Source organism: Phytophthora ramorum, assembly GCF_020800215.1.
Source record: "Phytophthora ramorum isolate Pr-102 chromosome Unknown Phyram_PR-102_s0001, whole genome shotgun sequence".
Classification (NCBI taxonomy): Eukaryota; Oomycota; class Peronosporomycetes; order Peronosporales; family Peronosporaceae; genus Phytophthora; species Phytophthora ramorum.
In genome coordinates this window covers 2,649,157-2,664,969 of record NW_027150647.1, presented here as the reverse complement: position 1 = coordinate 2,664,969, position 15,813 = coordinate 2,649,157, and the positions used below count along the sequence as shown (strand labels likewise).

General features: G+C 50.1%; 2 protein-coding genes across 2 annotated transcripts; one reads left to right on the top strand and one right to left on the bottom strand.

The window, feature by feature from the left end:
* Window positions 1-3,146: 3,146 nt before the first annotated feature.
* Window positions 3,147-6,268, bottom strand: KRP23_515 (ATP-dependent DNA helicase PIF1; the record flags this gene model as incomplete). Its single annotated transcript, XM_067889954.1, has 2 exons — window positions 3,147-4,334; window positions 5,330-6,268. 2 exons carry the CDS (start codon window positions 6,266-6,268, stop codon window positions 3,147-3,149), a joined length of 2,127 nt encoding a protein of 708 aa, XP_067751077.1.
* Window positions 6,269-14,431: 8,163 nt separating this feature from the next.
* Window positions 14,432-14,779, top strand: KRP23_514 (uncharacterized protein; the record flags this gene model as incomplete). The annotated part of the gene is made up of 1 exon (XM_067889943.1): window positions 14,432-14,779. The coding sequence occupies one exon, from the start codon at window positions 14,432-14,434 to the stop codon at window positions 14,777-14,779; it is 348 nt and encodes a 115-aa protein (XP_067751076.1).
* Window positions 14,780-15,813: the final 1,034 nt, after the last annotated feature.

Here is a 15,813-nt window from a genome sequence, read left to right as displayed (position 1 = left end):
AGAGAGAGATGATAATGATGCGTAACTCCATCTAAACACATTCACTATGATTTGGCATGTTGCTCGTGTACCGGTAGCTCGGATTTTAGAAAAGGGGCAGACTCTGTACATCTCGTGAACTAGCGCAATAGGACTGCTTCAATGAACCTGAAGCATGCTGTATGAATTAGTAGCAGTTCTCGCCTGTCGGCTCGCTTTATGGTCGGGTTTCCCGACCGCGTGCTGTCGAGTTGGTGCGGAGGTGGGCGCGGTTGGTGTCGTATCGGATTGGGTAGTGTATCAGTGGCGTTGTGAAAGTGTAAGAGGAGTTTTGGGCGATATGCGGTGCTCCTCGTCTCGATGTGGGCAGAGGAGCACTGGTGTCGCAGAGGTTGAAGAGGGGTCTATGGCGATGTGCGGTAGTCCCCGTGCTGGTGTTGGCGTTGCCGCATGGGATCATTGGCCCGGGAAGTTGCAGTGGCTGAGGCCAACACCGTTTTCGGCGATGAGATCGGCCGCCAAGCCCCTTTGGTTCTCATCGCAGACAAGCTCGGCGAGAAGGAGCTTTGTGACAACATGCTGGACAAGCTGGAGGAGTGGCTGACCCCGAAAATGGTTGGCCATGGCTGGTACAACGACCACGTACGTGTGGATATTTGTGTGGTAACTTTCTGATGGATAGGAGCTGTACACGTATGGACAGACAAAGAGAAGGGTGTTATTTTTGAGTGGAAAACTATAAAATGGGTTGTGGATGCAGAAGGATTGTCGCGGTGAGGAATTGCGTTACTCAGTCGTTGATGACGCTATTTGCGTCTCCGACGTTGCTTGCTTGTTCGTGTGTTGCCGCTTTGGTGGTGGTGGTGGTGGAGGCGTAGACGGGAGGTTCCGCTTAAGGTTGCTGGAATTGGCACTGGAGTTCGTGTGCGCCGCGGTGTCGGTAGCAGGTGCGCTGTTGGTTGAAGTAGGTGTCTTGTCGTTGCGGTTAGTGTGGATGTCTTGGCGCGCATCAATTGATCTCGCGTTGCGTGCTTGCTCGGTGTCGGATAGATTCGTTGACGAGCACTCAAGTCTGTCTTCTGCGCATACACGTGCCACACACGCTTGCGGCGTGTTTTCATACATGCTGAAGTTGAAAATGTGTCGGATTTTGTAGACAGTGCCTGTTATGATCAGCGGTCAGTGTTAGTGTTTTGCGTGACAAGTGTAGTGACGTACCGGGGACGAATAGTGCGAGGTCAATGTGCTCCCATACAGTCAAGCGGAAGGTCTCGCCGTTTGTTAGCTTGTGCGGACCTGATGAGATCAGCATGAAAATTGTCGCGAGTAGTGGCGCTCTCGTTTCGTGGTGAGAAGTGCCGTGTTATCAGTTCTGGATATGGTGCGGCACCGTCAACTTTGTATAACTGACTGGCTGACGACGGACGTAGTAGAGTTCCACGGCCGTGAAACTAGCACGCTTGGATTTGAGGTGCAAGCCAATGAGACTGGAGCAGACGATCATGAGGCGTCGAGATGGCCAGACGGCATTGTGCGATTGAGCCGTTGCTTGAACCCAGCGAGGATTACATTTCGAGACGAGCTTGGGAATAGTGGACGCTGTGTGTGCACGGGCACGTGCCTTCGTGGTGTGTGCGTCAATGCTGATGCGAGTATCTGTTGCGATGAAGGCAATTGTGGAGTGGGCGAGCTTTGCGGTAATCGGTGCGAAGAGCTCACGTGCGTGAAGCTTGGTGACACTTCGACGGGGCTTGGACTCGTTACGACGCTTCCACTGCCACCAGAGATTTGCATTGGTGAGTACTGCGGAGTACTACGCAGTGGAAAAGCATTTACACGTAGCATGCGGCTTCGCGGATATGGCTTCGAGTTTGCTGAGGTGGATGTGAAAGGGAAGCGAGTGATCGTTGACGCGACTTGGTACGGCAGTCTGTGCCGATTTATCAATCACTCTTGCATCCCAAATTGCCGGTTTGAGGTGATGATGAACGGTCCTGTGCGCAAGATAGCTGTTATCACGATCGAGTGCGTGCCCGCCGAGGCTGAGTTGACCGTGCGGTACAGCAAACACGTGTGGTTCCATTGCCGATGTGAAGCGTGCATCTGTGCTAGGCGGTTGGGGTGATCTCTCGCGTGTGATGGATTTATCGTGTTTAGTCGTTTGGGATAGCACGTGAATTTGGGTTTTGGAATGCTATGTCACGGCTACATGAATTGGTTGGTTCGAGTTATTGTTTGTGTTGCAAGCTCGTGAAGACGTCGATCTTCCTCGAGCACGTCAGCTTTTGGGCAGAAAAAATTGAAGTCGGACTCGTCTGGTTTACGGCCCAGCCAGCACAGACCGGCGCGGGTTCGGACGCGCGATAGCGACACATACAAGGCATGACGATCCACCGTGCGGCAGTGCGGGGGCCGCAAATCTGTGACCACGATTTGGTTTCGCGTGTCGCCTTGCACCCCATGCACTGTGACACCAAAGGCTGGTACAACTGGGAAGCCCTTAACGGAGATAGTGTCTTTTTGCAGCTTGAATGAGACTTTGGACTGGACAATTGGCATCACGGATGTTGGCCATTGCGTTGGGTTGCTGAGGAACTGCGTGGGTGTTGGGTTGCTGTGGATGTCGACGTACAAGTTAGTTGGAGGCTCCGACGCGACCCACACGCCGTCTGGCTTTTGGTCGAATGTGGTTCCCGCATGCCAGTCAATGTGGTAGAGGCTGGTGCCAGCTCCGTTCGCGACGCCCTTGGGTATGCATTGATTTGACTTTACGCGCACTGGCATGCCTGTTGTTTGCATCGTATCCAAGTTAATCAGTGTTGCATTTTCTTGTAGACGAGAAGTGCAGTTACCAATGTAAGCTTTTAGAAAGACTGGAATGTTGCCGGTTTGACTGTCTGCTAAGTCGGCGATCTGTGCAATTTTCGCAGGCGTTAGTGTCGCTGGTAGTTGTGCCGGCACAGCATACACTTTGCGTTCCGGGGCTAATGCACGGCAGGCAATCTGGATTGCGGCGTCATTGATTCGTTTGCGGTACGCGTTGTCGGTCGAGACGACCTGGATAAACTGGCCATGCAGATCGTCAGCTGGTAGGGTTCGGCCTTCCCGAGAAATTCGCGCAGCTCCGGCACCCAGTTACCTTCCCTCGCTTGTGCGAGCCATTCACCTCATTCCGGGTCACTCGCGAAGCGCATGTTTTGCGTTAGGTAGACGACTTTGTTGACCGATCTGTACAGCAATGACCCCCGTGCCTGGATTTCGCTGTATGGCTTTTGTGAGTCTGCTACTCTGAAGGCCGGGATTCCACGTACTGTGAGTAACTGGAAGAAGTCAAACATGAATACTCCAAGCAGCCCGCCGAACGGCTGGCGGCAGTCTTTGACTTTCTGTAGCGCTTCTTCCCAAAGGCCAAAAAAGCCGACGTCTGTCATTGACATCTCGTCGGCAACCACGCACAATACGGGATCCCATTTGGTGCGCAACTTATCACCCGGATTTTGGATGTGACGTGGTAGGCACTTTTGGTTGATACCGAGGTTAACGGCGCTGTGAATGGTATGCCCCTTCAGGTTTGCAGCTGCAATTCCGCTTGACGCCGTTGCCATGATACATTTCGGCCGTCCCCAATTGCATGCGAGGCATCGCAATGCATCAACAATACGCGTTTTCCCGGTGCCTCCTGCTCCCGTTATTATTAATGGATCACCACAGAAAGTCGACTGCGGCAGCATCTTGATGTCGGCGATTCTGTACAGGAGCGGCACCGCAACGTGCAAAAATGCGAGGTGTTGCTCTTTGTTGAGGTTAAACGCGCTGGACACGCTCTGCACCGAAGCAAACGGCGTTAGGTTGTCGATTGACAAGGAGTTAGTTTCGGCGATCGTCAAGTCAGCGACGGCAGCGTTGAGTAACTCCACGGTAATTTCGGTCGTCTGGACGAAGTCGTTGTTGTTGGTCGAGCTGCGTTCCGGCGGATGCTTGGCTGCTAGTTGTTGTTCGAAGGTCTCCAACTCGCTCATTCTGACTGGTACTGAGCGCACGAATACGTCAGAAATCTGATCGGCTGGCAGATCAGTGAGCTCAACTTTGTTACTCAGCAGTCTTTTCACGGCGCTCTCTTCGGCAGCGTTCTGCAATAAAGCTGCTTCTTCGTCCGTTATGTTGATCGGGTTGGTGACGGCAGTGTAGACGTCTGATCCAACTGCCAACAGATTTTCGCTTCGTGCAGCTGCAGCGCCACTGGCACGCTCAAAGTGACTATCTAGTACGTCGGGATCATCGCACGTACTGTCTTCACTATCTGTCGTCGGCTGTGCCCGAAACTCGCTAGCCTCATCGAGAGCGACGTAGTATTGCTGATGAAATTCAAGGGAACGTTCGAGCTTTGGGTGTGCATTTGGGTTCCACCTCAAGAAGTGCGCACGCGCTGACCCGTTATTGTCGAGAAAGTCCTGTGGACGTCGGAACGGACAATACAGGAGTGCTGCTGCACGGCAGTACAGCTCTGCCTGGTCGCTGCGTTCAGCGTTTTCGAGAAGGCGAGCATCTGGTAAACGCGGCCCGATAATTTCCGGCACGCTAGGATACTCCACTCGAGTGAGTCCATGCAAGCGTGAATGTACTGCGACCAAATGCGGATCGTTCGATGCAAACGTGCATGCCTCCCCCGAAATCGTGGCCTTTGATTTACTTGGCTTGAACCACGCGCAGAAATCATACCAGCAGCACTGCTCGAGACATCGCGGACGTGCGATGTAGTGTCAGATTGACGATTCGATCACAAAATCATTGTCCCGTCGAACGACGGATGACTCGATGTCCTTGTCAGCCATCGTTTTCAGACCTTCAACAAGTACGAGACGCTCAAACTTGCAACTGGATGTCCCGGCCCCACCTTTGAGAAGTATGGCTGTCGCTAGAGGCCCTCCGATTTCGATCGTCGACGATGCCGAGTATGCTAGTGCCATGAGACGACCGATGCCTTGCTGTATCTCGGTTCGGTTCGTTGGTAGTGTGGTGGCCTCGCGCTCCTCGCGACGTCGCATAGCGAGTTCCATCACATTAATGTTGTCCAGCGTGCTCTGGCGCTTTGATGCATACTGCATGCGTATTGAATTGCTTGCAGGCTATTGCCGGACCAGAGAATTCGAGCATCCATGTTAAAATGCAACAGACGTCGCCAGATCGGTATATACGGGTTGAGCCATTGGTTCCCAACACTGCGTCGGTACTTCATTTTGCCGTCATCAGTGAGTTGCGTCTTGTTTTCAAGATCGCGGAAAAAGTGGTACCTATACGCCGTACCAGACGTGCCTTTCACACAAGAAGATGTGTGCTCGTACGCATGCACCTGGTCGTGTTGCAGAAGTCGGCTGAGCTGCGCGCTGGCGGTCGGCTCGTGCGCCGAGAGCCCACCAAATCGCAATCGGAGCGTGCAAGCCGTGTTCTCTGTACTGACTGCTTTATGCTCTGCGTCGAGCTCGTTCCATTTGCGCTCGATGACCAGTGCAGCTACGTTTGCGTCAGTTAACTGCTGCTTGCACAAAATCGATGCGCAGTACGACTCGAAGCGTGCACGCATCGTAGAGTCGGCGAGTAGTTTTTCCCAGTCAGTCTTGGTTTTCGGCAGGCCGGCAACCCACATCACCCCATGGATGTGCACGCGAAGGCGTCCTTGCTGTTCAAGTGCGTAGAAAAATGCTTCGACAAATCCGAAGATTCCAGGCTCAAGTTTCGGTTTGCTTACGGTCGAGTCCCAGCCGAACATGATCTCAATGAGGATCTTGCAGCACATTTCAAAGTACCGCGCCTGCAGCATTGTGTTCTGCATTGTGAGGCGCTTCATACTGGCGGTGCTTGGCAAATTAACGACTGTGCATGCCGCGAGATCCGTCGGACGCTTGTATGGCAAATCGTACCCGGACCAGAATGCTACCGCAATGGACCCTTCCGAATACGGTGTTAACGTCCAGAAAACCGATGGCTTGCCATACATGAACGTCATGGCATTCACCTTGCGCTGAAAGCTATCGCGCTCTTCATTCGAGCCCCACATCTTCGCCGTCGACGCATTGATGGCTTTGAGCACGCTGTTTGCACAGTTGCGACCTTCGCAGGACGTCACTGGTTTTTCTGTTCGAGCAGCACGCCGCATTACAACGCGCGCTTCCATTGCACCCCGCAACTCCTCTGCAGAAACGTGCATGGCACGCGTCGCGGTGTTTGGGTCGTGTCGAACGCGCACGAATACACCCTTCTTCACGCGCTCTGTTGCCAAGTAGTCGTACATTTGGATTTTGAAGAGGGGGTCCTCCGCAAAGCGGTTGGATGAGACGTTCAAGTAGTGCAGTACCACATCACGCTTGCTATATCGATGACTTCGCGAGCTGGAAAATCCGCCAATACCAAAAGTCAAGAGATGCGGGTATACGCGCTCCAAATAGTAAGGATCATTGTGCTGGAGAATCGATGTCGATCGGCGCGCAATATACGTTGGTCTGCCCATGATCATGTCAACTGCGCGTGAAAGGCACGCCTCCTCGTCGTTATCAACCGCCGTCTCGACGACTACGGTCTCTGTTGGGAGTATACTCGTTTCGTCGATATACTATCTGATGGTGCTGCTACGGTTTGCTGTCTCGCACGCGCACGTTCAACGAGTCGATTTGTGCCGTTACTGTCGTTGAGCCGCGTGCAGTATACTTCGTGAGACTCGCCAACGCCATGAAACTCCGGGTTTTCGTTGACGTCCCTGTATAGTGGATTCATGCTGCGCAATAACACCTCCAAAGCATGCACACGTGCACCATCGCATTCGTGCTGCTTCGCGACGACTAGTTCTTGAGCAGTTGTCATCGGGCCAGCTAGCACCACACGAAAGTCATTCCGGGTGGGGACACTTGGCACGCGACTCGCAATTGTTGCGTTGCGGTTATCCCACGACAACAAGTGGCTCTGCAAAACGTTACCGGGTCCTCCGTACACAACCGTCACGAGTCCGCGTGTTCGCACCAGACCGACAGCTTGTCGTTCGATCAGTGTGGACCCATCAATTTCGCTGAATGTCCCTGCAACGAAACAATCCGCGATCGCGAACCGTGGCGGTACTAACTCTGTTTCTTCGTATTCCTGAGCGAGTACATTTGCATTCATCTCTCTCAAATGCTTGAGTACTTTACGCGATCACACTCGGATGCAATCTTCACTTTGATCGATTCCGCGTGGAGACAAAAGCATCCCTGCCAGTCTGTTGTCTATCGTGCCGCAATTGTAGTAGTCTCGGATTGGGGGCGTGGTCCATGGATTAGGTCCGAGAACTCGGCGCATTGCAGTGAGTGGTAGCTCTTCGACTGTAATTCTGCACGCATCGCGACGATAAACCCACACATCCGTCACAATGCATGCTCGTCGGTCGATAAACTGATCGCCGAACTCACGCACAACCTCCGCCTCAATCCGTTGACTTGTCGCCGCTGTGAGTGGCTTAAATTCACAGGCGGCATTAATTGCTTGCACTTGCTCGTACGATAGCCATGGTGAAGGTACGTGGGGAACTTTACACAGCACAAAGAGCAACATGACGTTAAAAAAATGTGTTTTGCTTTCATTCATATCCAACACAATTTACCGTTTCGTGCCCCCGTCGACGACCGAGGCGAGCGCGCACGCTTCGTGCACCTTTCGCGCTGGCTTCTGTGGTGCTCTTCTCTGTGTCGCTTCAGCGCTGCGAATTGCTGCTGGGTCGAATCTACGAGCTGTCGGTAGGGGACGGTTGCGGCGGCAGCAACTGATAAATCGTGCTTCACCATAATGAACCTTCAGAATTCCAACACAACCTGTGCCTTTAAGCGTAGACGCTGCAGTGGTTTTCTCTGAGAGATGGCGCGCACACGTCGCAGTGCTTTTCTCTGAGAGACGGCGCTGCGCTGAATATCCGGCTGGTTGGTAGAACAAACTCAACTTATTGGTAAGCATGGAGACATCACGAGAGCAAGCGCGTCGCCGCCGGCACCGCACGGTCAGGGAGAAAATCGATATCCTTGGCGCAACACGAACCTGTTCACAGGTACGCCCTCCTCCCGTAAGGAATAAATCCATTCCACCAAAAACTGTTCACCTGCCGCAGAAATCGTTGTATCAGTGCCAACATTGCCGGCAACGCGTTGAGAGGCCGTACTACCGGTGGCACAAATTGATTGTATACAGCCGCCCTGGCTAATCCACTCATAAATTCGCTTGCGTTTATTTTCTTGCTTCTGCGGAATGAGACGGCCGTAAAATGTAGTCAACGTAGCTGGCATAATGAAACTCCATTACTTCGATCTTCTTGTCGTACGGATCCACTTCGCGCTTGTACTGATTTGGCTATCGGTCACACTCGCTTGCGTCCGCGTGTCATCACTCCACTTTGGCGGTGCTGTAGGAAGCCTTCTTGCAGTTCGCGCTGTTTGGGGAGTTATGTTATTGCTCTGCTGGCTCTACGGGAAGTCGTGCTGGTAAAATGTTGCATGTAAGCAACGCATGTGGTTAAAAATAAGTCCAGATTAACAAATGTTATATAGTAGCTACTAAAAATTGCCTCAACACTAATGTGACAGATAATAATGTTCATGTGGTGTAGAAATGTGACCAAAACCAAATTAAAATGTAAGTATGCAGACTGGTGTACTGGTTTGCACACGCCTACTTAGCCAGACAGCTAGCAGGCGGCGCGGGTTCAATCTCCATGTCTGTAGGGGGGCTCGATGCTTGAGGTAAGTGTCGTGTGTAAATCCTCTGTCGTTTCCGAGTGTTTGGGTCGACGTGATCCACCCCTCTCGAGGGGTGAGTCTCATGTTGAACAGTCGGGAGAGCATTTCTGGGAGTATAACCCACCTGGAGGTTCTGTCCGATCGGCTATTGGCGGATGACAGATGGGATCATTCGCTGGGCACAAACGCTCTCGATTGGCTAGAACCTTCACGTTATTGCATAACTTTGAGCCACAAAAATCAAGAAAGTTTGACAAAAAGAAAACCATTCCATGAGATAATAAACAGATTTTAGCGACATCATTAAACATTTGGCTACGATCTCCCCCGTGCTGACATGGTATCCTGAAGTTTAGGCAGCTCTTCCGCATATGTTGAGGCAATTCTCCAGACGTGCAACAAGACCTCTTATTTTGAGTTGCCAGGTCGGTACCACTCCCAGCAATTCTTACTTGCCGCCTAATAATCAAGAACGGCGAACCTCCTACTTCATGCCGAAAAAAGACCGACCCGATCGAGATTCCCTTTAAGGTCAGGCGCGGTTTTATAGTGCTCAAGGCTCAAGTCTCGCCAGAATTTTATCAAAAGCTCCCGGACAAGCGACAAGATAATTCCGGCGTTTTCCACTAGCCTTCAAAGAATGACCCCCAACGATATTTTCTAGAGCTGGATGAGGAAATTACGATAGTCGAATTTCCAAGGCCTGAGGTCTCGCTTGTCTTCGCCTGCACGGTCAGTCTGACTTTATTATGATGCTCTTTGTGTGTGTTCCGAGGGCACCAGATCCACTCACAAACCCGATTCGGAGGGCAACAGAGAATCGGACCCAAGAACAAGCTCCTCGCAGTGCAGCACTATTGGCTGAGCGCAATATTAGAAGTGGACCAGCTTTGCAACTCTAAATGACGGCAATGTGAGATACACACCTACCAGTGTCCAGATACGCAGTCCACTTGCAGTGATCAGACACTGCCAAGTCGCCCATCGCGAATGCTATCCTTTGCAACTTGACGTCACACGCGGCTTCCCGGCTCTTGAGAGCTCGACTGCGTGTGCATATTTGGGTAGCTGTATGCAGAGGACAATTGACGGCGGAGAGCACGCATGATGTGTTTCCCGCAAGCGCGACGACGGACATGTAGGACTTAGTTCTATTATAGACTGTAGTGCTAGTATAGACTGTATTGATGTTAGTATGCTGCGCTACTAAGACATCAACTGCTGGCGCGCGGTGACTTGGCAAGGGGTTCCACACACTTGAGAACTTGACACCTGCGGCGCAAGTGGAACCTCGCCTGCTGCCAAGACCACCTCTTCTGCCTGTTGTGGCATTCTGCCTCGGCACATACGTGTTACACGCATTGCCTCTATAGTTGCCCTAAGTATTATACGTAGCTCGCAGACTAAAAACTACGCTAATGACCGTAACGTTGCGAAGCCAAGGACGAGATGCTGGGGGCATGACGCTCAACGCGACTCAGGCAATGCAAGCGCAGCTTCTCGTTGATGTGCCGTTGCAAGTCCCGATAACGCAACTTTTCGCCAACTTCAAAACATCGACCAACTTTCCCAAGAGATGCAAACCAATAAGCAGTCCGATCAAGCAAATGTTGACTCAAACTTCAGTTTGACCAAGGCGATGGTCCAAGATTTCATTCTCCAAGCAAATGTCCATGTTGGAGATCTGCGATAGGTACTTGGATTATCATCGTACATCCTGCTACCTCCATTTCGTGATCCGGTGAATTTTGAGACACCAACTCCAGCCGAAGACGTGGAAGACGCTGACCACATTGACATTCCACAAGACAATGTGTGATGACTAGGAAGTTAGATAAGCCCCAATATATGACCTTCATTGACAATCACTTATTTAATGCCAAAATTGTTTCTTTCGTTTCCACTGCGTCCGTATAAATTTACTCCCACTTCTTCTTTTCGCCTAGTACAATAGTGCATCGCGCCATCATAAACAGTCAGCGGATTTTCACGACAAACCATGTGGCGTGACGCTGGATTCTTCGCTTCAACACCGAAAATCAGACTTCAATCGGATTTAAACCCGGTGAGTATGGTGGCAAAAAAACAACAATAGCGCGCCATTACCGTGAAAAAGCTCTTGAAACTCCTTGTACATGTGAATTTCGGCGTTGTCTAAAACAACAATCGATCTCGGTAGAGCCCACGGGTTAAGATGTGGTACGATCCTCGATTTGAATGTTTCGTGAAAATTCATTTTGGTAAAAGTGTCCTTGGTTGTACCCCAAGCAAATAATCCTTGAACGTCGAAAGCGGCAATCACTGATACCCGCTTGCGTCTAGAAAATGATATGGGCACAATTGCAGGAGTTCTTCGTGCCGACCATGCATATTTCCGAAACGATGATCCATAAATTAACGATATCACGATCAATTTAGTGCCGGTTTTAACGTTAACAAGCAAATGTAAACTTTCCCTTCAGTCTTTGGACGTTTCATTGGCGATAACGAGTTGATCCGGGCCTCTGTAAAATGGTAATAGCCGGTTGATGTACTCCTGCCGCTCGTTTGGGATACTTTCGCGAATACGTTTTGTCAGAACGATTCGTGAGAATCCTAATTCAAATCGTTGAGTCCGAGCAGCAACAGCTTGTCAAATCGTTTCTTTGTGTAGCGGGGCTACACAGTCGGTTCACCTCCTACCTTAGTGCAACACGCACTAATGCATACATTCAGGTTGACCACTCCACAGGGTGGTCCACATTCATAGCAAAAAAAGCATATGACTGGTAGAAAGTAACATATTTCTACCAATGAGAGTCATTCATTAGATAGGGGTTCTGCCAGCCATCCGATGGCAGAACCTCTCATTAGAAATATCAGTTTTAGGAGGAAACCCCATTTACAATCAATACAGTTCTCATTTGGCTCCAAAGCTATCGTTCGGTTCCTTTGACTTAGTTTGAGTATACTTGCAGATACAAGTATACTGAACTTAAGTAAATTACTCCTACCCTTCCTCATACACGTGCGCATACGTGTAAGCTTCAGTAGTGGGTCTAAGCAGACCCATTACACAAAGTCAAGATATCCGACACGGGTGTCGTTGCCAGCAAGGTTTCCGCGAAATAGTATCTCGTGGTTTCTTCAGAGAAGCCGTCATGCTGCATCTATGAATTTCATGGCCTGCGTCCTTAGGTCGTTGACCCTTCCTGGGTGTTTGAGCTGGATTGGAACTATATGTACTACTGGCGCGCTGATGTGATCCTGTGCAAGATGGTGATATGTATTGGATATCAAGGCTTATACCGTGGTGCATTCAACACCAACTGAAGGGAGCATTGTTCTACTATATGCAAGAATCTTTGCGGCCGTGTAAAGACCCAGAAGATTGTTTTCGGCTAAAACTATTTGATATGTAGACACAGCCACCCAGTTGACATCAAGGAAGAGGATAAAGCAACAGTGACGTCACAGCATATATTTTTCACTATGTAACCAACGGCTTACAAGCCTTTGGAGTTGTTTTACTGGAAGCGCTTCGTACGTTAGATCAGACGATTGTTCCTGTTGCCAGGCTGGTGTCCGATAGTATGCGCAATTATCGCAGGGACAAGGGTTTCAAGTCCGTTCAAATCTTCGTTGGTCTGCGATGATGTCCAGTTCGTTCATTGCGATTCACAAGGCCTGCATATGCTTGAACTTGAGCTCGTAAAACAAACCTATAAATCGATGACCAGATAACCCTTTTTCGTCAACCGACGGGTCCGACTCCAATTCGATCCCACGCTCAATATGCGCATCGAGAAACTTTCCTTTTTTATCAGGAAGTCATTCAGAAATGTCAGACGATCGCGAATCATTTGCCGAGTTATCTAGCAAAATCTTACGAATTGAGTAAGTACTGCGTTTGACGATGTCAACTACAACAACATTGACATTACCTCTCTTATCTCCATGGATTTCTGTAACCAATTCATCATCCACAGGAAGTCGTGCATACGATTCTTATCTCCTGAGCAGATACCTTTATACACCGCGTGCATCTCCTTGAGTGGCAACATATCGACGAAGTCGTCGATATACTCGGTAGATTCAAATGCTGTCTCGAACGCATGTATTCATAAGTCATTAGACAACGAACAGTTATAGGTCAAACGACAGCAAAAGTTGCATATTACTCGGGTATCCGCCGGCATAAACACGGGGAGCAGTGAGTCGAAGTTCGCTTTGTACGTGCTAGAATAGAAGATAAGAGCTGCTGAGAGCGATGACCTAACGTAGATTCGTCTCCCATTCGATGCGCAATAACCTGTCACAAAAGAAAACTTCACCAATGCCCATCAAAATTTGTACGCAAGCATATCACACACCTACTTCAATCTTATCCAATCGGCGATCCATTGTTCGTTCCTGCACCCTCAGTAAATTATGTCTCTTGACGTTATTTGGTTAGTGACGAGGAGAGTTGTGGAATGGGTGAACCTCTCGTCCAGGTCACTCCTGAATAGTCAGATCAGGACCGAATACTTTGCTTTTGTATGCTTGTCTATATTTTGGTGAATGCTGGGTTCACTGCTCCTCGCGAAGATTGGATATATAGACACACGTGGAGTGTTGATGGTTGATGGTCATCATCTGTGGCAGGTCAAGAGCAAACGCAAGATAAACTTATTCTAGTCACACGTGAAAATGAGTACAACTAAAGGGAATAATGACCACATGTAATTGTATACTGTATTTATGATTATGGTTGAACTGTCGCTACTCAATGCCGTCGAGCTCCAGCGCACGCGTAACAACTATTATTTATCATGGCGGTACATGAGCCCATGTACGTCGTACGAGATTGAACGTCGAGCCGATAGTGGCCACAGCATGCTCTCCACGTCGTCAACCGTCGTGTACACCGTGAACGTGAACTAGACCAGCACTCGTGGGGTCTAGCATAGTCTGCTCACGGTGACCACTGCAGCAATGGGGTTCTTGTACAACTTGTCCGTAGACAGGTCGGCCCAACACTTACATGGGTTCGACATCGCGGTTGGCGTGGCTGTGAACAAGCTCATCGTGGAGATCAGCGTTGAGGCTAGCACGGCTGTGGACTAGTCGGGCATGAACGTGGCGTAATGTGCTCAGACTAGCCCGGCCGTCAACTAGTCCGTGGTGTGCAGTTGATCAGCTTCATCATTTTCATGTAGCTCGTCTACGGCAGAGACGGGATGAATAATTGATCGTCCCTTGGAGTAAATAGCATCAGAGCGTTGTGCATTGCTGGCTTATCTCCACCATGAGCCCCCCCCCCCCCCAGTGATTGTGTGTAGCCCGCCTCGAGGTACTGCTCGTTCATCTTCTGTAGCTCTGCCGTCCTCAACCCCTCGGTTTACTACTCTATGCGCTGCTCCATGCTCCACTCCGCCACTACAAGAGGCGAACGACGTGGCCTTGATTTCGCTCGAGTCTTGCAGGCGCTTGTGTTGGGCAGACCTATTAATATAGAACTTTATGGCCGAACGATAGGGTTAATTTTGGTCGAATGACTATTAATAGGGGGAATCGAATATCTTGAATGAGCAACAACAAAAATGAGCGAAAACCAAGAGGAAATATGAGCGAGAAAGAGCCGACAACATAAGCCAAATCGCAAAGGGGGAGTCACATTTCGCTCATTCTAACATCGCACTCAGCCGAGCAGAAGGTTTACGAAACCGCCAGTTCAGAAAATGCCGAAGCAGAGCGATCGCCAGCGTCTTCTGCTGGAGGTGGAGGATATCTTGGCAGTCAACGCGCTCGAGGAGGAGGACGATGACATGCTGATGCTGAATGAGTATGATGAAGAAGCGGATCGGCTTCTATTCTCGGATACGAGTGAAGCCAATGAATTACTCCAGCTTGTGCAGTCGTCTCGCTATCTAGTTGGTCGAGAGCGCGCGATAAAGAGCACTATCTTCGTCGCTGATGCCTTTTGGTACTACATACCGGATCAGCGCTTTCGTGATATCACTCGAATGGACAGGGAGACTTTCGAGCGTGTTGTTGGCGAAATTGAGAACCATCGAGTGTTCCTGTAATGGGTCTGCTTAGACCCACTACTTAAGCTTACACGTATGCGCACGTGTATGAGGAAGGGTAGGAGTAATTTACTTAAGTTCAGTATACTTGTATCCGCAAGTATACTTAAACTAAGTCAAAGGAACCGAACGATAGCTTTGGTGCCAAATGAGAACTGTATTGATTGTAAATGGGGTTTCCTCCTAAAACTGATATTTCTAATGAGAGGTTCTGCCATCGGATGGCTGGCAGAACCCCTATCTAATGAATGACTCTCATTGGTAGAAATATGTTACTTTCTACCAGTCATATGCTTTTGCTATTAATGTGGACCATCTTGTGGAGTGGTCAACCTGAATGTATGCATTAGTGCGTGTTGCACTAAGGTAGGAGGTGAACCGACTGTGTAGCCCCGCTACAGTTCCAGAACAATGCGTACTGCGACCAAGCAGCGGTTGGAAGCAGTTAGTGGTGGCACTTGATCGATTTGCCAATTACGGCACTGGTGCATCATTAAGTAGATCTGAACGACTGTGGGGGATTGGGAAAGGTACTGTGGATGGCTACACCAACAGAGTTCTTACGGCCCTGAATGATCTGTCAGGTCAGTATGTTCGATGGCCAAGCCCTGAAGAGCGGCGCAGGTCATCGAGGCATATGGCTTCACTCCGTTTTCGTGGCTGCGTAGGTTTCATTGATGGAACGACAATTCCGCTTGCCCAGAAGCCAGGCAAAGACGGAGAATGTTTTTAATGGTATCTGGAGAACGAGCGCTCAGGACGGGTCGCTTGTGGTGTGATCATGATGGCTGAACCTGACGGTGACGCGTTCTGCGACGAAGCGCTTGTCTGCTGCGTTACGTGGCAGCTGGCAACAAGTAAGTCTGAGCAGCAGGTACAAAGCTGGAATCACTGCAAAAATCACCGTTGGCTGGACTTTCAGCAACAGCAATACTGAAATCGGATTCTTGGCTGGCTTCCGACCTGCTGCGAAGACTTCCTGTGCCCACCAGTAGGGGTACACCAAGCTCTAGCGTGGCGGACGGAGTGATGTT